This window comes from Mesoplodon densirostris, chromosome 11, assembly GCF_025265405.1.
Source record: "Mesoplodon densirostris isolate mMesDen1 chromosome 11, mMesDen1 primary haplotype, whole genome shotgun sequence".
Taxonomy (NCBI): domain Eukaryota; kingdom Metazoa; phylum Chordata; class Mammalia; order Artiodactyla; family Ziphiidae; genus Mesoplodon; species Mesoplodon densirostris.
This window is the reverse complement of record NC_082671.1, coordinates 98,555,847-98,581,317: the sequence shown is the minus strand read 5'-3', so window position 1 is coordinate 98,581,317 and position 25,471 is coordinate 98,555,847. Positions and strand designations below refer to the sequence as shown.

The window sequence follows — 25,471 nt, the reverse complement described above, 5'->3', positions numbered from 1 at the left end:
CAAGTGGTTTAAGGGTTTAGTAAGAAAATTTCAATATAGAAAAAATAATAACACTACACTAAAACAGAAAAAGTATAAGACACTTCAGTTTTTAGTGACTAGCCATAGTAGGTATCAGAAATTCTTAGCATAACACCAGATTTCAGAATTGATGGACAACATCGAGATTCCCATTGCACTTAGAATAAAATATAACCTTTTTGGTAGCACCTATAGGAATCTGCCCTATCTGGCTCCCACCACTCTTCAGCTCATCTTATCCAACTCTCCATGACCCAGTCTCTCAGCCAATCCTGAGACAGGCTGGGACCTGAGACTGGGACCCTTTGCTGCAGGGCTTGCACCTGGGCAAACATCTCCTCCAGTAACAAAATACAAAGAAACTATAAGGGACCAAAAATAACTGCGTGCATGCACAGTTGGGGCAAATTATGGACAACAAGATACAAAAGGACCAAATCCCACCACTATTTCTGAAGAGCCAGGAGCAAAAACAAGATGTTGGGAGCAAAAGCAGGGTACTGCGCATGCCCCCTGCACTCAACACCACCAAAGGGGTGGGCAAAGCACCTAAGCCATCCCTCGGGCCAGACCCCTGGACACACCCCTACTCTCACCCCATATAGGAATGAGCTCGCCCCTCCTTGGGGAGCAAGCAAGGGAGCCTGTTACTTACTTTCGCTCCTCCCTGCTGTAGCAGGGGCCCCAGTAAAGTCTTGCCTGAATTTCTTGTCTGGTTTCTTATCAATTTCTATTGATTAAGGAAGGCCAAGAACCCTGGTAGGTAACAATCCTACACTACAAGTCATGGACTTTCTTGCCTGGATACCTTCACACAAGCTCTTTCTTCTGATGATGACTGACTCATCCTTGCCCTTAGTCTCAGCTTAAATGTCACCCCTCAAAGAGGCTACCCCTAACACTATTAAAAGGAGCTCCTCTTATTCTTTTATACGGCACCTTGTTTTCTTCTCCTTTTTCCCCTTTAACACTTGTTATAGTACTTCATTATGAGGCAGTGTTATATTCTGAAGTATTGATATAAATTTGTGTTTTTTGTGTACTTCCCCTCCCCCTTTGCTTCCTTCAGCTTACATCTACAGGGCAAATAAAGAACTCAGAAATAGCTGAAAGACTTTGACTTAGACAGTAAGGCAGAAATGCATTTTTCCCCCCCGTTATCCAAAGACTAGAGATTGGGGCCAGGGGGCGGGGGGCAGGAGGAAGAGAAGGATGAAAAGCTTCACTGATTATTACAGGCGGAAGTAAAAGGAGAAAAGTATTCCAAGTGGGAGGGGAAAAAGAAAGTTGCATTGTCAGAACCAGGAGTAGGTGGAAAATACTCAGCACATACTGTCCTGAGAGTGGAAAACCAGTGTGCTCATGGTCTGTGGACAAGCGATCCCTTTCCACAGTGCTGGAAACTTGTAAGCCCTCTGAATTTAGAATAATGGTTTTCAAAGACATCAGGTCTTATTCACTGGAAACTGTAAATGTTGACTTGTATGGAAAAAGGGTCCTTGCTGATATGATCGACTTAAGAATTTTGAGATGAGATTACCTTGATTTATCTAAATGCCCTAAATGCAATCAGAAGTGTCCTTGTAAGAAAGAAGTAGAGGGAGATTCAACACAGAAGCTGCAAGAAGCAAGAAACAAATTCTCCCCTAGAGCCTCTGGAGGGAGTCCAGCCCTGCTAACACCCTGGTTTGGGGTCATTCAAACTGATTTCTGACTTCTGGCCTCCAGAAATGTGGGAGGATAAACTTCTATTGTTTAAGGCGTCAGGTTCGCGGTAATTTGTTACAGCAGCCACAGAAACTAATACACACAGAGTAAAAATCTCATTACTCTGACCAGTGTGGAAATGAACTGAATCTCTGGGGGAATTTCCTTTATGCTGGGATAAGTGATGGCTATACCACCAGTCACATATACATGGATATGTATACAGGCATATCTTGGAGATACTGAGGGTTTGGTTCCAGACCACCACAATGAACCAGATATCACAATAAAGTGAGTCACACGTACTTTTTGGTTTCTTAATGTATATAAAATTATGTTTACACTACTCTGTAATCTATGAAGTGTACAATAGAATTATGTCTAAAAAAATATGTATACCTTAATTTTAAAATATTGCTAAAAAATGCTAACCATCATCTTACAATGCAAGGTTGCCACAAACCTTCAGTTTGTAAAAAACTCAATTATCTGCAAAGCACAATGAACAAGGTATGCCTGTATGTTTATTATTATCATCATCACTATTTTTCTACTCTTTACCAGACAGAAAGTTCCATGAAGGTTATAACCCTTTCTCTTTTGTTCACATTTATACCCAGGTCTCTGCTTAGCAGCTGTCACATAATAAGTGCTTTACAAATAATTGTTGAATGAATGAAAAATATTGCTAAAATAGCACAAAATGAGAAAAACACAAACAACAAATGGTAAAAATAACTACAAAAAAGACTGTACCAGAAGAGAACTGAATAGTCAAATACCCATTACTAGCAATCTAAATAGAGATTTAGGTCAGTCTGACCCCATGGGTGGGAATGCTTTCCAGCATATAGAGACTTGTACTTTGATACGTGCTAAGTGTGAGTGTATTCTGGCATTGATACATTTTCGGTCAATTTCATCAGCACAGCCTCAGGATATGCTCAAAGCTCAAGTTGGTCTATGAACGTCTGAGAGCTAATGTACCTGGTGCCCATTCCTGTAGGCTGAAACCGCAGGGCGGGAACGTAGCAGTTCTGGCCTGTGAGTTCTTGTTACCTGCTCAGTTGGGGCAGCACAATATTCTTCTATTCTGCTTTTTAAGTGAGAAGATCTATCACGAGCCAACTCAGAATGAAGGGGACTGGAACACTGCCTGTTCGATGTTGCAAAATATACTGGATTATGTTGCCTTGTTTGTGCCATTCCTAAAGTGACGGGGTTAAGGCAACATAATCGTACTTGTCTTGGAGCCTTCACAATTGCGAGTGGAGTGTCCCATGAAATTATTCAGGGAACAAAAATTTCCAGCACTTAACTGAAATTCCAGCTTGCACTCCTATTTAATTATAACCCAAACAATCTCGCACTCAGCTGCCCAGCAAGGTAAAGAATCTGCTAACAACCCCTTGGCAAAGAGAATTTGAGAATAGCTTTACTTGAGGCCTCCTAGCCTAGAACTTAGGGATGCTCATGCCAGGCCTCTACAGGGACCCAAAGGCTGAGGCTCTGCTTTGCCTTCCCCCTCTTTATGCCTGTACAGCTTCCCTCTAACAGCCACGTGGACCCCCTAGAGTGGGTGTGAATCAGGGCTGTTCAGGGCACACTCTGGCCCTGTGCTTTCTGTGCCTGACACAAGGTGAAGTGATGGGTTAGGCAGGGATGGAACCATCCAACACATTCATACCAAACTCTCTGCACCCCCTCAGGACTCTGAGCCGTTTGAATTCAAGTAAATGCCTCCTTTCCCAAAATGCTACTGTTTTTTAGGAATGGTTCTTAATGGTTCTTAACTTTTTAAAGGTCAAAGCCCTTTATGAGAAACAGAAAAACAACAGACCCTCTCCCAACCAAAAATGCTTATGCAAACCCATAAAAGTTAAAAAAACAAAACAAAACAAAAAAACCACTTGATCATTTCTATACCATACAGGAAAATACTTATCTTTTAAGGGCTAAGATATTTATTTACCCTTAAATTAGGATGAATAAGGCCAGACTGCCCAGGTTAGACTCTCCACCTCTGTCATTCAGTAGCTGTACAACCTTGGGCAAGTCATTTGATCTCGCTTTCCTCAGTTTCCTCATTTGTAAAATAAGAGTGACAATAAGAGCACCTACCACAAAAGATCATTATGAGGAAATAATAGATTCAATATGTAAAGTGCTTACAGTGGTGCCTGGAGTTAAACAAATACATATGGAGCTTTGACTATGTCGATAGGTGCTGTTCTAAGACTGAAGGCAATGAACAAAAATTACTGCTGTCAATGGGGCATGTGTTTTTAATGTAGAGCTTAAATTTCCATAGAAATCTTATAGTGTATTCCATAGTAATTAAAAATATCTTCTCTTTGTTCAGATAACAGATAAGTAAGATTTAACACAGATTTCCCATCTGGGATGCTGTAGGTTCACAGAGCTCAGATCTAGACAGTTCTAATTTATGTTTCATCCTCATTCCACACCTGAGAGCCTTTCTGCATAAATAATTTGGGCTGTGAGGACTCACCCTTAACTTGGCCTAGGTATTTATAAAATGGGAGAAAAGTCAGATTCCAGGAAAACAATTTATGCTGTTCCATCCCTCAAGTTTTACTCATCCATCTGTTATGCTTAAAAATCAATTAGCACTGTTCATACACTGTATCGACAGCTTTATTTAGGATTAACTACAGAGCTGGGCACATTTAACTGCAATTTCCCTACCAATGATGCTCTGAAACAATGCCTGGATTTCAGGAGCTAATGAAGGTCTCTTCTGACTGTGACATATTTTTAAAGTTCTTATGCTTTTATTTTATCTTTCTGGCCCATGCCTTCCTGTCTCCACCTGTCCTCTCTCCCATCAGCACCAGGAGGATATCATATTTCAGGTTGATTCTTGGGGACTTTCTCCCTTTTAAAAAATTATTAGGAAATAATGATTGAGTCACAGGAAGTTAAAAAGAAATGTACAGGGAGGTCCTGTGCACCCTTTACCCAGCTTCCCTAAATATGAACATCTTTTAAAACAACTGTATAATATTAAAACCAGGGCATTGACATAGGCTCAATCCATGGAGCTTATTCAGATTTCATTGGGATTTACTTTTTAAGTAACCAGTTATTACATTTGGTAAGCATCGGTTATGATCACAATAAAGCTGAAATTCACTTCTTGTGTGTGTATTTGGTGTGGGCCTGTGTGTGCACATGTGTGTGTATCCATTTCTGTGTGTGTGTGTGTGTATGTGTGTGAGCGAGCGAGAGAGAGAGAGAACAAACTCTGACCCTACCCATTTCATGAGACTTTTGGGGAACAAATGGGAGAATTTTAGGTAAATACTGTTCATAAACTGTAAAATGCTAGATAAATAAAAAGCATTATATTGTAGTATATGTCTAATGCTCTGTTCAAGAAAAAACGTCTCATTAGTAGGGTACAGAGAGAGTATGTAGAGCCTACTTACCTGTATAAGGAGGGTGTGTGTGTGTGTGTGTGTGTGTGTGTGTGTGTGTGTGTGTGTGTGTGTGTGTGTGTGTGTGTGTGTAGGGGTATTTAGGAATCTCAGCAAAATCCCATCTGAAAACACGGTCACACAGTTAGAAGGGACCTTGGGACCAACTGTTCCAGCCCTCTACATTGTACACATATTTTGAAATCCTCTTGCTGGTTAGTCTTCTAAGGTCTGATGCAAACTTCCAATGATGGGCACATACTGACTTACGATTCAGTCTTTCCCTATGTGTTCAAAGGTCCTTTCTTATAATAAGCTGTAATCTGCCTTCCCAGTGGCTTTTAGCCACTGGTCTTGGTTCTGCCATCTACTGCTTCCCACAATGGAGGACAAGAGAAGGCAGCCACCGTTCCCCTGAGTCTCTTCTCTACCCTAAACAAGGCAAGTCCTTCTTCCCAGACAAGACTGCTTGACTCTGGATGAGCTTATTGTTCTTTGCAAGGATGGAACCACGATCAAAGTACAGTGGGGTGTGAGCTGAACAGCATATTCAGAGTTGGACCAGTCTCCTCCTCTGTCTGTACATGATATTTGTATTAATGGCCCCTATGATTACATTAACATATTTTTGTGCTTTTCTTTTTTTCCCCTCAACTTGCTTCATTTTTCTCTTGAAACCAATTGAAATCCCCCGGGCTTTTTTTTTTTTTTTTTTTTTTTCAGGTTTTTTTATTTAGCCATTCCTTCCTGATGCTGCACATAGGTAGCTAGTTTTCTGGGCAAATGAGCAGGACTTCATGTAGATTCTTATTAAATTAGGCCTATTGTACCATTCTATCGATAATTTTTGTATCCAGACTCAATCACTAAATGTATTTACTGTCCCTGCTGGCTGCATGTTGGCTGTAACCTTTACATACAGCCCTTTAGGTCCTTTTCAAAATTGCTGATGAAACACTTCGGTATAAAAGGGTGAAAAGGAGATCATTAGAAAGCTATAAATTCTAACTGTAACATTATGACCTCCTGTTACCGTTAAATTTTAATTGAGCACTCAGCTCTAAGTTTTTGCTGAGGGTTGACCTAAGAAGTAGCCATGCGCAAAAAGCCTCTGCATTTTCTATAAAATTGTATTAGGTGATTCAATGTCACGTTTGTAAAAATCCCATGGGAAATTTCTCCTGGAACTCAGGGATAGGAAAAAATCCCTACCAATGACAGCTGAGCTGCTATAAGTTCCCTTCTGTTTTGATTTCTAAGAGGCTAAGAGAAAAAAAAGTACTTGCTCTACTGCTGTATCTTTTCTTTATTTCTATTTATTGATTTTCTTCCTTTCTATCCCACGTCATTACCTAACATGCCATGTTAATGATTCTGTATTAACATATTTTACTCTTTACAGATATCATGATATACCCTTTCTAAAAGCAGGTAGGGCATAAAAACAAACATGCATAATTAAGACATCTTTTCATGTGTCTTTTCAGACGTTTAAAGGTCCATGCAACAATTTCTTTACTTTTCAAGTAGGACACTAGGAAATTTTCCCCCGAGTACTTGTACTGAAGTAGTAAGGTTTGCTTCAGTCCTTCAAATCACTTCCTTCCAAAATTTGTTCTCAGTTTAGAATGGCATGTTCTGAAAACCTTCCCTATTAATTTCCTCAAATGGTACTTTAAAGTGTAAATTCGATCATTTGCTAACATTTTCTCTTTTTGGCCCTTCCATTACAGAATTTTTTTTCATTAAATACTGCTATCTGCCTGGAATTATTTATCCTGAAAAGACTTGTGGATTCAGTGTTAGGAGCCCAGGGTTGTTGCCTTGGATTAACTACTTTGTGTGACTATTGGAAACCCACTGGGTCATGAAATTTCTCATTTACAGAAGGAAAACTACCTTTTGATGAATATCTGATAAATATTAGTACTGTTAAAATGTATATAACTTACTTATAAGTACTTTAAAATAGGTAGTTTATAGTGTATAGTGTATAGTGATTATATAGATGTACAAAGTTTTAAACTCCAAACTTAGAAGCTTAAAGCAGTCTAGGTGGTCAGCAAACATTATAGAGTGTTACCAAGGCAACATTCTAGAGGTTGGTCACTACAAAAGCATTTGTTATACCCAACTTGATGCTTTGTTTTATTAGCAACGTATGTCAGAAATGGAGTCCCACTGGCACAATTAGTGACTTATTAACTAGCATTATAAATGGAACTTAATCAACAAAATTAAAGGTTTTAAATATAAGTGGAATACTAAAGATTTTGGAGACGTCCCCCACCTTTGCATGACCAGGTTACAAAACTCTTAAGGAGGCCCACAGCCTGTACCAAAGGATCAGTGGCCTAAGTTGAACACTAAAGCTTCTTATTTCCAACTGTCAGTCTAGTAGAATTTCTGGTTGTTTGATGCTGAATATAAAGATAACAAAATCCTGGCTCTGGAACGTTGTTTCATCTGCCTCAAGTAAACCTTTTTTTCAAGGTGATGATTGGAACATCTGAATGGGCAGAGAACTAGGATGTCATCAAACTTACGGAAGAGGTTGTGTGAGACTATTAATGCCTATTTGCTAGTAAATGTTTGCTAAAATATGCCTATATGTGTAGCAGAATTTGCTTTTAAACTTATAACTGGCGATTATCATAGGGGGACTGCTAACCCTTTTCAACATTCTGCAGTAACCACACGTACCTATCAAATTATCACAGGATAGCTCTCAACAGACATTTTGCCTCATTTTAATTTTCATCAGAGCCCTTCAAATTAGTCACTACTCCCCTTACTCAGATTAGAAAATTCAGGTTTAGGGGATATTAATCCATAAAAATATGGATAATGAGTGGTAGAGCCTGATGTGTCTGATTCCACTGCTCCAATTCCTCCCGCAGACTCCCAGATAAAGTCACATGGTCATTGAAAGGAATGGATGAGTGGTTATGAAATGGCAGCAGCTGGGTTCCCTGCAAATGTATGGGTTAAACAAAGGCTCTTTAGCCCTTCTGACAGATAGCTTAAAGTCAATTCATATTAAATTGATTTGATATATATTTACTGTTCCTTTATATATGTATACACTTGCTATTAATATAGTTTTGGTTCTTTTTTTGTACTTTTCATGTTTTAAAATCTATACTCTCTTTTGATCTACCCAATATATTCAGAGAAATTGTAATTTCATACACTGAGGCACAGATTACTCTGTGACATAACTGCATGACCTAGCTCTAGAGCCCCCTCCTAGAAAGCTTGACTATGAAAATTGTCAGTTGAAACATGCTTTGAAAAGTCATAGTTATCTAAAGGTCAATAAAAAGCTCATCTCAAAGCATTGTTGCATAGAAAAAAGTAAATGAAATGGTAATTTTAGAATTGGAATGCTTAAGGGAAATAAAACATTCATGGACTGATGATTTTGATGTACATCCGAGATCAGTGGAGTTGAATGAATGATTTTGGGTCCTATAAAACTACTAATCAGGCTAAAAAAAAAACAATGCAATATATAAATAGAAGAATTTACTCCATAGTTACCAACAAAATATCACATTCCAAATTCATTTATTTTGGATATTATGTCCTTAGCAGATATCAATATGGCCACAAATAACCCAAATCTAATTTATTTTTTAAAATCTTAAGTTCTTAGAAGACAGATCCTAGGTGAACAGAAAAGTAAGCTTTGATATGTTCCTATCTATACTTCTGAAATTTATGCTTTTAGGTTAATTATTTTTTATTTAAGTAGAAGTTATGGGGAAAAATTATTCATTTCACATGAAGCCATTTCATTAACAACTCGTTATTACATGTGGAGGTAACGGCATCCAAAGAATATGAGGTTATGAAAAAAATGTATGTTCTTAGTTTTAACTTCATGTGAAAAGTAAAATAAATATGATGAATAGATAATATAATCAAACATTTCCAGGAAAGAGGCTGATATATTTTTGTTATACTATAGCTGTATACCTGGCTTACAGAATTATCTGTGCATCAGCCTTTTCCATGTGTTATTATTACACATATTAAAATTATTCTTCCTCTTTAATGAAAATGAAAAATATATAGAGAAGTTTTAGCTTTATTTTTTAAATGTGTATATTTGCTTATAATAACTGAATAAAAGTAACTTGAAATTATGTTCTTTTAAATATTAATTCAATTATAGTATTATATGGGGGAAATTCTACTAGTTGGGATAATATCTTGGGATGATTTTCCCACTAGGTCCTACTTATCATCCCTGAACAAGACAAAATGAGACACCAAAACTATAAAATTACTGCTTTTGTAGTCTTAATATCCATCAATGCTGAGGAAGCTGTTTGGACACAAAATTAAGATTTGTTCTAGGATTTCAACATTGACTTTAGTAACAGCAGGGGAAAAACAAGAATGTGCTTAGAGAGAAAAACCTCTGATTATGTTATGAACATACCACTCCATTCACTGATAGTAGCTGGTCTCCTCGCTTGAGGCCTCCGTGTCTTTCGGCCACCCCTCCAGGAATGATGCGAGAGATATAAATGGGGGAATTTTGCTCCTTTCCTCCCATCACATTAAAACCAAGGCCTTCATCCGTTTTTGGCAGCTCGACTACCCGAGGGTGGGAGTGGCCTTCACTAGCTGCAAAAGCTGCAACTGTTGCCTGAAAGAAAAGATGGTCATTTGGTGATAAAAACGAGGGAAATAAGGCTCATCACATGACTTGCAGTGTGTAGATCAGGCAACTCCTCCTATTTTATAGCATTCTCCTGTGAAAGAAAGAACACGAAAGGGAGGGGGCTTTCTTCATTTAGATGTCCTTTATAATTCCTTTCTTTGGTAAAGCTCAGTCCAACTATTGATATTTCCACCTTTCTAGACCTTACCCATTATGATAAAAATTTCCCTTCCTCATAAAAATCTTTCCCACTAACCTTGGTTAGATGCAAATCTTCCTATTCTTGGACTCCAAATAGCTTTGGTACACATAATACCTACATATGGTACATAAACTATAATTACTGTATATATTGTATATATGTTGACCATGGGCACCCGAATGGCCGAGATCGTGGCTTCCACTTCTTTGTATGACACACGGTCTAACTTGGTGTTTGCACATAAATGTATTCGATACATTGAGGAGCACTTATATGTATATATACTGGTGAATACATCTAGAATTTTGCTATTGCCAAACCACTGGCTTAGAAAATTTAGTTTCTTTTTCTTTTTTAATTGAAAATGCCTAAAAGAAAAAAAAGCTAAAAGAAAATAATAGATTCAAACATATTATAATTATTTCATATCAATATTCCATATTATTATGAGAGGTCCTCTTATGGCACAGGTTTTTTTCCCCTATATTTTACATTACTATTTCAACTACTGCTGTAACGTAGGCAAAATGAGCAGTCCGTGGTTTTATACCTAGATGTACAAAATATCATTTAATATGGATATAACTTTATTTTAAAATTCATATATATTAATTTAAAAAATAAGTTGAAGGAAACAACTTACCATTAGTTTTCACCCCCCTCCCCTCCATGGAGAAGATTTAAATAGTTTCTATCAAGAAAAGATTCTTCTGCCTGCTTCTTATTTTCCACCTCTGGTAAACTGCCTTAACCACAGTTGGTTAGATACCTACTATAAAGTGATTTACTCAACACTGTGAAAATATTGATTCCCAACGACTGTACATTCTTTTCCACACACAGCATTATCACATCAATTTAGCATTATGCTACTGTCTGCATTTAGTGAAAGATAGTGAATGATATGGAAATAATGGCTTGTTTTTAGCTACATGCATTTGCTCATGCAAACCTTGCTGTCATGCATAGATTTTAATGGCTGACATGGATGCAATGCAGACAGCCCAGAAACAACCAGAAAATATTGTGCTATTGCAACATTATGCTGCTATCCTGCTGTTCTACATGAATAAGAAATGAGAATGGTAAAACACTACATAATTCACTTTCCCCTTAATTAAACCATGTAGGGATCATTTTTCTGTGTGTGTTCTACTTCAGTACAAGCAAAGCATGATGTAATGATAATAATACCCTCTTTTTGCCTGGGTTAAAAAAATCAAAAAACAAAAAAAATCACAAATCTATAGTGTTCAGTTACAGAATGAAAACTGAAAAATCAGGAGAGAAACCAGAGGTGATGTAACACAAAAGAATTAAATGGAAAATTCTGACTATTTTCAGCAGTTCTTATACATATTAGAAAGAGAAAAGCTTTTAAAAAGCAAATGTGTATCTATTATAACATTTCTGTACTTGTAAAGTAAGAACCGCATTAGTGATTTTAGTTTAAAACTATTATTTCCTATGGTCTGTTTTCCAGATAATTTCATGATCCTACTGCTGTAACATTTTCATTTGGAAGGTCTCTGCAATCTCTGGATTTGAGTTTTTCAAGAGCAGATGTGGTCACTACCAAAACAGGTAACAGACCTTCCCTTTAGGTCAACGTCATATTCATTCAGCTACTCTGCTGAGTACATGGAAGAATCCTGCATCAGTGGGTATCAGGTGAGTTCTTGTCATGTCTAGCTTGAGTCAAACTTTTAGACTTGTACAAATCTTCATGCGTTGAATAGGGAACAGGTTCTTTTGGATCAGAGGAATGTGTCAGAAAACCAAAAGTATTTCATACAGTGAACCAGCAGATTTGCTTGTGCCAAATGAACATTCAGTGAGTTTAATGAAATCATTCTCCTTTCTTAAGCTACAGAAGCAGCAGAAACGTTCAATTTTCCATTAGGATTTTTACCTGGGAAGTAGTACTGGTTCTAGACTCTGGGCTGCCACTGATGTCTAAATTCTCTTACAGTGTACACACGAGAATACCTGAAACACACACGCGCACAGTCAATTACTAGATCACTGGGGTTAAGTATATTTTTAAAGTTACTCAAGTCTTACCTTTGCTGTGGCCCTGGCACGGAATTCGGGACAGCCATTAACAGTTATCGTTTCATGCATATATTGATACACCTAAAATGTTCACATAAAAAAGAATGTGTAAGAACATTAAGAATATCAATTCTTTCATTGCAGATAGGGCAATAAGTTTTCATTGTAAGACACAAGTTTCCTATCACAAAGTGAAATAGGTTTGAATCAATTATCCTGATGATTTGGACCAAAAATCCCTCCCATTTTTTTTGGGGGGGGGTGCAGGCGGTGGTTAGGGCAGAGAAGAGAGGGCAATCACTTTTTTTACTTTTTTTTGCGGTACACGGGCCTCTCACTGTTGTGGCCTCTCCCGTTGCGGAGCACAGGCTCCGGACACACAGGCTCCGCGGCCATGGCTCACGGGCCCAGCCGCTCCGCGGCATGTGGGATCCTCCCGGCCTGGGGCACGAACCCGTGTCCCCTGCATCAGCAGGCGGACTCCCAACCACTGCACCACCAGGGAAGCCCGGGCAATCACTTTTATTCACTTTTTAATTTGGCTATCCATGTTTATCAAGTAACAAAACTTTTATATTTGGTTTTATAAAAACCGTTGTTGGTAAAAATTTTTACCATTATTTATAGTTCTATCTCTCAAATGTGTAATAAAAATAATGTATATAGTTATTTCCTGAATCTAGGTAACACTTTAAAAATAGTTTTCTAAGTTAATATTCCACAGAACTGGGATTACATTATCTTTTCCTTGCATGTTGGAAGGTATGCAAGTTGGAATGTGTTACTGATACACATTCATAATTCATAACTATAGAGATTCAGGAGCAAAGACTAGTAAAGTAAGAGATTCTAGGAATTAGTAATACAGAACAACATATCAACTATGGGTTCATGTTAACATTTAGATGAAATAGAAAAAAAAGGGGGGTAAAATCTGGACCCAGAATGACGTCATAGAAAGCATACAGGTTTTGCTGACTAACGGACCTATGTTTGAGCCTCATAATACAATTGGGGAACTATGAGGTCCTGGTTGAACTACTTTACCACTTTGACACTCTTTTTGCCCATCTGAAAGATGGGTAAAGAATATTTATTTAGTATGGTTGTTTCTTTTTTTAATACAGTATACATTTTATTACTTTGTACTAACACATTCTCATATTACAAAGGCAATTTAGTGGAAGAATGTTTCTTTTGATATTTGAATAATCTGAAAGAACACAAACAGAATTATACATAAAAACATACTCATTTGGATAAAAATAACAACAACAAAAAAAGACAAGTTAAACAACAAAAAAATTGTCCTTTCTTACAGGTAGACATTGAAGTGGACCTAATTCGGTTTTCTTTTTAAAAGCCTCCAAAGATAAAAGCAGCTTAAAATCTAATTAAAATGAATAAAAAATGTTTACTAAATTACTGGTCTTTGGCACCATTTTCTGTTTTCTGTTGTTTTGATGAAGGTTCTTCTTTGCCTGTTTCTTCTCTTGCTCTTTTTACTGGTCTAGATGCACCATTTTCATCATGTTCACCATCACTATCAAATTTAGTTTTCTTGCCCTGAAACTGTACTTTTCCTTTAGCAGACCCAATCTGGGCAGCTTTATTTCCCTTTCCTTTTCCTTTAAATCTGCAACCTTTTGACTTCTATTTGTTTAGGGATTCTTGTTGATCTTCTATTATTTTTTTCAATGCTTCTTTTTCCACATCTCCTTCTAGAACTTCCCAGGTGACCTCTTTGTTCCTTAATTGTAGGTTACCATTATTTGCATCTTTTGCTTTATCCAGTGCTTCCATAGCTTTTACTTTAAACAGAATTATTCACTCTTTGGCTCCTCTGACAAAGTCTACACATTTTATTTCACCATGATTTGAGAAAAGGATATGCAAATCTTCTCTACACATCTGATCATCTAAGTCCCCCGAGAATTTCAGCAAGCAGCCAATCTTTTCTTCTAGAGATTTCATTTCAGCATTTTCTGCTAACTTTTGTTTTTCTTCTTGCTCATGTTTAGCTCGTAATTTAGCTTCTATTTTATTTTGCTTTCTTTCTTCATTTTTCTCTGCAAAGTAATCGTCCTTGAAAAGTATCAGCAGGTCTGTGTCTTTGTACTTCTGGTCAGGGGTCTCAACAAACTTCTTAGCAGATTCAATGGTATCAAATACAGCAAATATTGATCCCTTAAATACTTTGTGCAATGTTCTTCTCATCTGAATATTTAGTACCTGACCTTTATCTTCCAACCATTCTTTTACGTCATCAAGGGTTGCATCAATTGGGAAGCCTTTAATATAAACAGATCTGTTTTTTACATCATTTTTATACTCATCAGTCACTTCAGGGAGGGGTTTGCTTGGAGATCTTCTAATTTTAGTTTGATCTTCACTTATTTCCATGAGTTCTGCCTTTGATTTGCTCAATGCTTCTACTATTACATTAAAGTCTGTTGTTAGACGGTTTAACCTATTAAATTTTATCATTATCTCCAAAGGAACCCAGCCTTCAGCCAGGTGGATCTGTTCCTTTAAAAATTTGTCACGTGGCAAATTGAAGTTACCAAAATAATACTCGATTTGATGACAGATTTTGGCCTCCAGAGCAGCCATTTTTTCATTATCACCATTTTCTGCCATTCTGGCTATCTTTAAGTTCCCGGTCCCACAGAGACGCACCACAGGGTCACTAACAGCAACCGCAACATCTCCCCTCCCCAGCACCACCTGCTTGCCCAATGCACCTCAAGAAGATGGGGGTTGTCCCAGCCAGTATGGTTGTTTTTATTTGAAAGAATACTTTCAAACGCTATCCACAGCAGGTACTCCTTAGACAGCAGATATTATTACTAATTATGATTCTAGACACAACTATACAAATTGTTGAAACATAACAGAAAAACTGTTTTTCCTTTAAACTACCAGGGATGGGGTTCAGAAATCAGTAGTAAAATAAATTGCTCAATTTTAAATAAACTGAAGTATAGAGGATGAATTTTAAAGGATAGTTTGAAGAAGATATTTTGAAAAAATAACACGATTAAATATGCTTGGGGCCTCCCTGGTGGCGCAGTGGTTGAGAGTCCGCCTGCCGATGCAGGGGACACGGGTTCGTGCCCCGATCCCGGAGGATCCCATATGCCGCGGAGCGGCTGGGCCCACGAGCCATGGCCGCGGGGCCTGTGTGTCCGGAGCCTGTGCTCCGCAACGGGAGAGGCCACAGCAGTGAGAGGCCCGCGTACAGCAAAAAAAAAAAAAAAAAAAAAAAAAAAAAAAAAAATATGCTTGATTATATGCTCATTTTGAAGATTTAAATAATAAAGTTGTAAATATCTATTGCATAAGGCACAGGGGTAAAAGTCCATTTGGTATTATGCTGGAGTATTTTTCAGGAGTGGCCCATTAGCTACATCAGTAAAAGATGAAATAGGAAAATTTTAATTGAAGATTTTTTCCTTTCTATTGATCTTATTTTATATGCTTAAGTCAAAAATTATTAAGGTGAATTCAAACTTTGATTAATTCATCCATTCAACAACCATTCATTGAATGTCTGGGACGGATTTCCCAACATTTTTTATTGGCACATTTCTCAAATATATTTGGTTGAATCTCCACTAATGCTGATGCATCTTTCCCAGGTAGCATATTTAGGAGGAGAAAGACAAAGTGGTCTGGAGTAGAAAGGTAGGAGCACTACTCAGGATCCACCTTTTATCCTTATGTTTCCACTAAATAACTGGGGTATTCCGTTTCTGTGGGAAATCTGAACAGGAAGAGAGCAAGTGTCCAGAAGAGCATTTTGTGGAACTGGGACCTGTTAATGCAAATTCTTTAGGTTACCGAAATAATGGCTAAACATGTTTCCATGTTATTTCCTTGAAAGTGTATCGTTTTGTTTCACAGAAATGGCCCTTCCACAAATAAATGCCACTTACTTGCTCTTACACCCCATTTAAGAGGAGGATTTTCTCCAGCCTGTTTGCCTGTTTCTCTTGTTAATAAACTCTCTCAAATCTGACCCGTTTGCTCCATCCTAACTTATTTATTATCTGTTGCTCGAAGCACGGCATTAGTGTCTTAATTGGGTCTCTCTACCACCAAAACACTATAGACTTTAGTTATCAACATCAAGTACCTACCTGACCATACTGCTGCTGTGCTCTTGGCTGTCTGCTGCCCTTACAGTAAAGGTTGCAAAGTCAAATTCTTACAAAAGTCAAGCTAGTGCAAATAATGCAGAGCACAGCCTCCTCTTTAGTCTTGTTTTCCTACATCCTTTTCTCCTCCCTGACCATAACCCAAACATATCATACCCTCTTAGTTGCCCAGGCTTTTGCACATGCTGTATGTTCTGTTTGGAATGCCCTTCCATCAGGAAGACTCTTATTTATCTAAGTTTAACACAATCATTAAAGGCTTAATTCAAATATTGTCTTCTCTGTTAAACATTCTCTGCCTTCCCCAAGCAGAGTAAATTTCTCCCTCCTTGGCTCCTGGCCAACTGAGTTTGTCTGGAGTCATTGTGGTCATCTTTTCCGGAGGATTGACATGTTTGTTTGCATTCAAGGATGTTTATGAGGACAATCATGTAGAAAATAATTGGGGGAGGAGGAATGGTTGTCATCAATTGATTAAAACAAAAACTACTTTTTTTTAACCAAGGAGGTGAAAGGCCTGTACACTGAAAACTAATAAGACATCGATGAAATAAATTGAAGAAGACACAAATAAATGAAAAGATATTCTGTACTCATGGACTGGAAGAATTAATATTGTTAAAATGACCATGTCACCTAGAACAATCTACAAGATTCAATGCAATTCTTAACAAAATTCCAATGGCATATTTCACAGAAATAGAACACAATCCTAAAATTTATATGGAACCACAAAAGACCTTGAATAGGCAAAGCAATCTTGAAAAAGGAGGACAAAGCTGGAGGCATCACACTCCTTGTTTTCCAACTATATTACAAAGCTGTAGTAACCAAAACCATATGATATTGGTATAAAAACAGACACATAGATCAATGGGACAGAATGGAGAGCCCAAAAATAAACCCATACATGTACGGTGAATTAACTTATGACAAAGGAAGCAAGAATACACAATAGGGAAAGGACAGTCTCTCCAATAAATGGTGTTGAGAAAACTGGACAGCCACATGCAAAAGAACTAAACTAAACTATTATCTTGGACCTTACACAAAAATTAATTCAAAATGGTTTAAACACTTGAATGTTAGACCTGAAACCATAAAACTCCTAGAAGAAAACATAGGTGGTAGATCCTTGATATCAATCTTAAAGATTATTTTTTGGATCTGACTCTAAAAGCAAAGACAACAAAAGCAAAAATAAACAAATGGGTCTACATCAAATTAAAAAGCTTCTACACAGCAAGGGAAATCATCAACAAAATGAAAAAGTGATCTACTCAATGGGAGAAAACATTTCCAAATCATATATCTGATAAGAGGTTAATATCCAAAATATATGAAAAACTCATCCAACAGCAAAAACAAAAACGAAACAATCCAATATAAAAATGGGCAGAGGATCTGAATATTTTTCCAGAGAAGACATACAGATGGCCAAGAGGCACATGAAAATATGCTCAACATCACTAACCATCAGGGGATGCAAATCAAAACCATAATGAGATATCACCTCATACCTGTCAGAATGGCTATTACCAAAAAGACAAGAAATAAGTGTTGGAGAGGATGTGGAGAAAAGGAAACCCTCATGTTCTGTTGGTGCCATTGTAAATTAGTGCACCACTATGGAAAGCATTATGGAGGTTCCTCAAAAAATTAAAAATAGAATTACCATATGATCCAGTAATTTCACTTCTGGGTATTTATCCAAAGAAAATGAAAACACTAATTTGAGAAGATATATGCACACCCATGTTCACTGCAGCATTATTTAGGGGAGTCAAGGTATGGAAACAACCTAAGTGGACATCAGTGGATAAATAGATAAAGAAGATATGGTATATACATGCAATGGTATACTAGTCAGCCAAAAAAAAAAAGAGTAAAATCTTGTTACTCATAACAATGTAGATGGATCTAGGCATTATGCTAAGTGAAATAAGTTAGACAGAGAAAGATAAATACCACATGATCTCACTAATATGTGGAATCTAAAAAACCAAAACAAACAAACAAATAAAACCAAGCTCATAGATACAGAAAACGGATTGGTGGTTGCCAGAGAGGGGAGTTGGGAGTGGGCAAAAAGGTACAAACTTCAGTTACAAAATAAGTCATGGGAATACAGTGGACAGCATGGTGACTACAGTTAATAATACTGTATTGCATATTTGAAAGTTACTAAGAGAGTAAGTCATAAAAGTTCTCATCACAAGGAAAAAAAAACTGTAACTATTCATGGTTATGGATTTAAACTAGACTTACTGTAGTGATTATTTCACAAGGTATACAAATATTAAATTGCTATGTCATACATCTGAAACTAATATATGTCAATTATACTTCAATAAAAAATAAAAAGGAGGAAAACTGAAGCACAAAAGAAAAACTAATTTTGTAAGAGCCTGAGATAAAGCAAATACAAATTAAGAATAATTATCCTTAACACCCCAATTTGAACTGTGAATTTAAAAACGTGCTATGCAAGAAGTAGTACTATATACAGATAATTGCACAGGCTCTGGAGATGGCTTGGAAACCCTGGGTCACTTATTAATTGTATGATTTTTGTCAGTTCATTTCTCTGGGGCTCAATTTTTGCATTTGAAAAATGTGCTTAAAGCATCAATTAACTTCTAGGTCTGTTGTGAAGAATCAATAAGGTAAGAACAGTTTGTAGGATGTAGTAAGTGCCTAAAAAATTAGTTATTATCATTACTATTATCATTATTATTTAATGTTTCCCAATGTATTTGACCCTGGGATCTTTGAGGAAGAATCCTCTAGGACTAGGAGTCTATGAACACTTTTAGAAAGAACTGATCAAAGACTGTAGTTCTCAACTAGGGGAATTTTGCCCCCACCTCCAGCAAACACTGGGCAATGTCTGGAAACATTTTGGGTTGTCACAAATGGGGAGAGGGATGGTGCTGCTGGTATCCAGTAGTCGACATGCCCAGTAGCCGGGATGCTGCTAAACATCCTACAATGCTCAAGGCAGCTCCCCCCAATAATGAATTATCTGCTAAAATGTCAATGATGCTGAGATTGTGAAACCCTGAACTAATGAATCAAGCTATATATTTTCTTTTGATGTGTAATAATTAGTGAGCTATAAAACAACACTTGTATAGCACTGAGTGAAGGGTCTCGTAAGTGTTCAGTAAATAATTTTTGGAGTCAAATATCATGATTCTGGTGCACATTTAACAAGGACTTACTGTAGGCCAAGAGCATTTTATATTTATGAGTTCATTTAATTCTCGCAACTTGTGATTCAGGCATTCTACACACAAGAAAACAGCCATGGAGATGGTAACAAAACCACAACTGCACAGCTAGTTAGTGGCCAGTTTGGTACAGAAATTGATATCTAGTTGCCTCCCAAATGTTTCCTCTTTTAACCACATCTTATATTGAGACAACATCGGAACACTACTTTTTTTTTTTTTTTTTTTTGCGGTACGTGGGCCTCTCACTGTTGTGGCCTCTCCCGTTGCGGAGCACAGGCTCTGGACGTGCAGGCCCAGCGGCCATGGCTCACGGGCCCAGCCGCTCCGCGGCATGTGGGATCTTCCCAGACCGGGGCACGAACCCGTGTCCCCTGCATCAGCAGGCGGACTCTCAACCACCGCGCTACCAGGGAAGCCCCCGGACCACTACTATTTTGGCAGCATGTGTTGAAACAGATGTGCAGATGTCACAAGTACTTATATTTTGCATAAATGTTTCTGGGTTTTATACGGTGTCTACCACTATACAAGTGGTGGCTGCCAATCAACAATACGATTCTGAAACCAACAAATGCACCACTCCAAATGAAAGTGAAATAGCATTTTAATCCTCTTTTCTGGTTATAACATACTAAGATTAAGTGAAATAAATCCAGTATTATTGTCAGTCTTTTTTCCTATAAAATACAATAGATTCTGATAGCTGGTTTTTAAAAGTGAGCTAAAAAGGTCATGGTCTAGTTATAGAGTCAAGTCAAAACTTGGAGATATTAATTCTACTTCCAGTAGTTATGTCATCTTAGGAACGTTTCTTAGCTTTTTACTTCCTAAGGGGCAAAACCTATCCCCGCCTATCTTACTTTTCAAGGACAATTGTAAAAGTATAAAATTTTGAAGAAAGGTGTTATGGAAAGCTAAAGTATTTCCCAGATACCCTGAGAAAGTTTCTGAAGGGAAAACAGAAAATGGTTGTATGAGCTTCTTCAAGGGACAGTGCATGGGGCTTATGGTTCTCTGAATCTTTTGGGTCCCCAAATGTCTGGCAACCTTTAGCTACAGCATTTCTAAGCACATCCTATTGGATATTATGGGTTTAATTCCTAGTGAAAGTCAAATAATTTATAAAAACTCTTGTATAGAGTTTTAGTTTACATCTTAGTCAATAATTTCCTAACCTTGAATAAATCCCACAAATTCAATAGCATTTTGTATATTTAGAACCTATTCTAAGCTATTGAAAATTTACAAATACAGATCAATTCAATAAAGGCAGTGGAAATGTGGTGAGTTGGTTCAAAAAGATTCATTTATTCATTCATTCAACTAATATTTACTTACAAGCTATTCTAGTCAGTAGGTTAGGCACCTGGGCCAAAATATGAAAAAAAAATATTGGCTGTTTCTAAAACTTTGAATTAGTATTAATGTTCATTATAGAAGGAATGTTTTAAAATATTTTTAAGTGAGTAGTTTAAATTTTACTTTTTTTAATATTTTCTGGATGGAAAGTTTGTCACTGGGAGAATATCAAGTACAAATGTCATAAAAGCTTCTCTTGTGGACCAAATTTACAACAGAATTCCCAGTTAGAGTTAAAACACACAGCTAAAATTCAAGTGCAAGAGGATTCTTGCTTCTTAGCTCTCATTTATTATAGACTATGTAGACAATATCACAATATAAACTTTACACTGAATCATTCTTCTTGATCTTGAAAACCCTGATTGGTACAGAGATGTAGGAAAGGGATGACAAATCTATATCATCAGTTTCTTGCCCTTTGCTCCTTTTCTATGTGACTGTAAGGGACCTACTATCTGTGCATCTTAGTTTTCTACTATGTAAAATGCTATCTTCAAGAGTCAGCCAGGGCTTCCCTGGTGGCACAGTGGTTGAGAGTCTGCCTGCCAGTGCAGGGGACGTGGGTTTGTGCCCCGGTCCGGGAGGATCCCACATGCCATGGAGCGGCTGGGAGCGGCTGGGCCCGTGGGCCATGGCCGCTGGGCCTGCGCGTCCGGAGCCTGTGCTCCGCAGCGCCATGGCAGTGAGAGGCCCGCGTACCGCAAAAAAAAAAAAAAAAAAAAAAAAAAAGTCAGCCAAACAAGACAAAGTATGTGGCTTCATGAACCATAACCTGTTATTCTTATACTTTTATTATAATAGCTGCTATATTTCTATTATTACTATTATATGCGTGTCTAAGATTTGGTTGGAATGATGCCTTTAGAATTTAGCTGCTTGGTGAGAAGTGTGGAAAAAACTTTGAGTTCAAAACTAGATTCTGATTGTTCTGTCTTCCGCTCTTGCAGATAGCTATGTTGACTCTTATATTTTGATGTTATTTAAAGTTGCTGCGTGAGGCAAACACTACTTAGGCTCACCTTACCGCACCCCCATTTTCCACTCCCTCCTCCCAGCACTGCCACATGACCCAGTTCTGTCCAGCGAGAATTCAACTGGAAGTAGATGAGAGGCTTCTGTGAAAGTGTTGCTGTTTTGGTATAAACACTGTCTGTTTCCCCACCTCTATTTCTCATCCTGATTGTGGATATTATCAGCTGTAGTAGCAACCTGTAACTGCAAGAGAAAGGCCAGGGAAACACACAGACATCAGCTCTGATCACATGGAGCTCCTGAATCCCTGTGAGCACCTGCCTACTCTCAACTAACTGTAATGAAGAAAAACAGTCTATTTGTTTCAGCCACTGAAGGTGGATTTTCTGTTACTTTCAGCCAAGAGAATTCCTCATTGCTACATTACTCAAGTAAATGTTATACAGAACTATGCTATATTTAGAGCCTGTTTTCTTCTAGCCTCTTCCAATTCCAAAAGTTATAATTTTTTCATTAGAAATCAAAGCAAATTTGTTAATATGAGGATTTAGAAACTAAGAGAGGATAGACTAAAGTCACAGTAAAAAAAAGATGGAGAAGCTAACTCTTGGAAAAACACTGTTAGGAATATGAAAAGACAAGCTGACTAAGAGGAAATGTTTGCAAAACACATAGCTCATGATGGCCTCCTATCCAGAATATAGAAAGAGTTTTCAAAAGTCAATAACAAGAAAACAACCCAATTAAAAATTGGGTAAAGTATCTGAACAGGCATGTCATCAAGAAAGGTGTATGGGTGGCAAATATGAAAAGATAATCAACATCATTAGTTGCTGGGAAATTAAAATTAAAATCATAATTAGACACATGTACACATTTATTAGAATGTCTAGATTTTTTAAAATCCTGACAATACCTAGTATGTGATAGAATGTTGAACAACTAGAACTCTTGTGGGAATAGGAAATGGCACATCCACTTGAGAAAACAAATTAATAGTCTTCCACAGATTTAAACCTAAACTTGTAAGATTCACTTAACTACATTTAGCTGTTTATCCAAGATAAATAAAAAATGTATATTCATACAAAAATTAGATGCAAGCACACTTTATTCATAATCACCACAAACTGGAAAAAACTCAATTGGCTTCAACTGTGAATGAATATCAAATGGAAGCACATCCATACTATGGAATACTGCTAGGCAATAAAAAGGAACAAACTACTCATACATGCAACAATATGGATGAATTTCAAATGCATGTTGCTAAGTGAAAGAAGCCAGACTCTATAGATTTCATTTATAGGATACTCAGGAAAAGGCAAAATAATAAGGACAGAAAACAGATCAAAGGTTGTCAGAAGCTGGGGGTGGGATGAATTGACTACCAGGTATGAGAAAATCTGCAGGGTGTTGGAACTGTTCTAACATCTTGATAAAGGTTATGGTTAACATGATTGTATGGGATTACGAAAACCCTGAAACTGTACACTGAAAAGGGGAAATATTACTCGATGGCAATTATACTTCAATAAACCTGACTTTTAAAAAAGCAGAAAATATTTCTTAAGAGATGAAAATATTCAGAAACTTAATTGTTATTTTGGAAACCTAAAATAAAGACTTTAAAACACAAAAACCTACAGATATTTAAGAAAGTATTTAATATAATAAAAAGATAACATTAGCCCCCATTCCTCAAAGTTTATCAGTGTGGAAATCAACATATACTTTAATGGATGGTAATATCTCTTTCAAAGTGTCTTATTATAGATGGGCTAGCTACTAAAATGTCAATAGAATTATAATCAAGATTAAATAAACTTCTCTATATCAGTGACTGGAAAAAAGAAATAAAATTTTCAGCAACATTGTGAAAAATGAAAATGGCATTAAACCAAGTTACCTCAAGAGGGAAAATAGTAGACATATGATCAGATTAGAGAAAATGAATGAGAAAGTCTAAATGAGAAAATTACATGGTCCAAATCCTACCACATTATAATGTTCATTAAAGCTTCTTATATGTAGGTTTTTATTAAAAAGCAAGCAAGAATGTACTTTTTTAATAAGAAAAAAAGCAATGTAAGTATTAAGACTGGTATTTATATCTATAGCTATCTATAATTTTTTTAATGGATTTTTTGATTTTTCAGATTTGGAAACTGAGATAAGAGTTGAATAAAGTTATCTGATGTGGACTCTGATTTTAAAATACTTAAATTTTTCATAACACTAAAAGTGAAGACTGAGCCCTCTCATGTCCTTATATAATTAGAGGCCACCTGGGTAGTTGGACAACATTCACAATATTAAGCCACAGTGTATTTATAATAAAAACTCGGCAGTTTTTCTGAAAGCAAATTTTAGGCCAAGGGAGGTATCTAAAATAAATATGTGGCTCTAAATTTAATTGCATTTAGTGGAGTCCATGCATGAAGAAATCAAGTGCCCTGATGTGAACGTGCATACTGTACTCGATGTGACTAGAATAAAATAGAAATAGAGATTTCGTCACCAAACACATGGTCTACTTACTTTAGGAGGCTTTGTAGAAATAGTTCCAGACCAATTGAAAACTGGCCCATCTATTAAGGAAGAGATAGTCAAAATATATCTAATTTTTGCCTTGAATTTTTTCTTCCATATTGGAAAAATGGCAGCTATAATTAAATGTTATACATTTAAATCTATAGCAATCCATGTATCTATATTGTCCCCATACGCTTTTCTAACTGTAGAAATGTTCCATTTAAAATCACAGTGTTAGAATTCCTATAAACCACAAAATTTAGGGTATAAAATTTAATGTCTAGAACCAACCATTTTTTGAAAAGAAAAGAAGGTACACACTGGTTACAATTCATGTCTACTACAGTAAGACCATCAAGAGTCAAATCAATCCTGTGAAAATCCAAGAATAAAATATCTTGAGTAATGTCTTTTTCTACAGCTCTCTTTGACCATCAACTTTGATGAAAACACGCCACCCATTGGCCAAGAAAAACATTGACAGGTATAGAGAAACAAAGGACAATACATCTCTATTAGGTTGAAATGATTTAAAAAGAGAGTTCAGAGACTTCCCTGGTGGTTCAGTGGTTAAGAATCTGCCTGCCAATGCAGGGGACACGGATTCGAGCCCTGGTCTGGGAAGATCCCACATGCTGTAGAGCAACTAAGCCCGTGTGCCACAACTACTGAAGCCCACACACCTAGAGCCCATGAGCCACAACTACTGAACCCACGTGCCACAACTACTGAAGCCTGCGTGCCTAGAGCCCGTGCTCCACAACAAGAGAAGCCACCGCAATGAGAAGCCCGTGCACCACAACAAAGAGTAGCCCCTGCTCACCGCAACTAGAGAAAGCCCGTGCACAGCAACAAAGAGCCAACACAGCCCAAAATAAATAAATTTATAAAAAAATAAAAATAATTTTAGAAAAGAGAGTTCAGTCATTAAAACAGACGTTTGACACTATTACTGGTAAAATCAATATGTCGACTGACATTCTTGCCAGAAATGATGGCATTACCTACAATTAAAAACAAAAGCAAAAATCACTGAATTTGAAGACTGAACAATATGTGACATTTGGGGTAACTAAACATTTCTGACCCCTCTCTTTCAAGTGTGG

General features: G+C 37.1%; 1 protein-coding gene and 1 pseudogene across 8 annotated transcripts in view; both read right to left on the bottom strand.

Moving 5' to 3' along the window:
- LIN7A (lin-7 homolog A, crumbs cell polarity complex component) overlaps positions 1–25,471 on the bottom strand; it is a 245,462-nt gene that overhangs the window by 30,045 nt on the left and 189,946 nt on the right. For all 8 annotated transcript variants that reach the window (XM_060112959.1, XM_060112958.1, XM_060112962.1 and 5 more), the window contains 2 exons: positions 12,110–12,181; positions 9,619–9,828 (listed from right to left, as the gene is read on the bottom strand). In XM_060112959.1, the coding sequence (XP_059968942.1) occupies positions 9,619–9,828; positions 12,110–12,169 (270 nt within the window). In that variant the 5' untranslated portion in view covers positions 12,170–12,181. The remainder of the gene's footprint in view (positions 1–9,618; positions 9,829–12,109; positions 12,182–25,471) is intronic.
- On the bottom strand, positions 13,523–14,806 carry LOC132499110 (lupus La protein homolog; annotated as a pseudogene).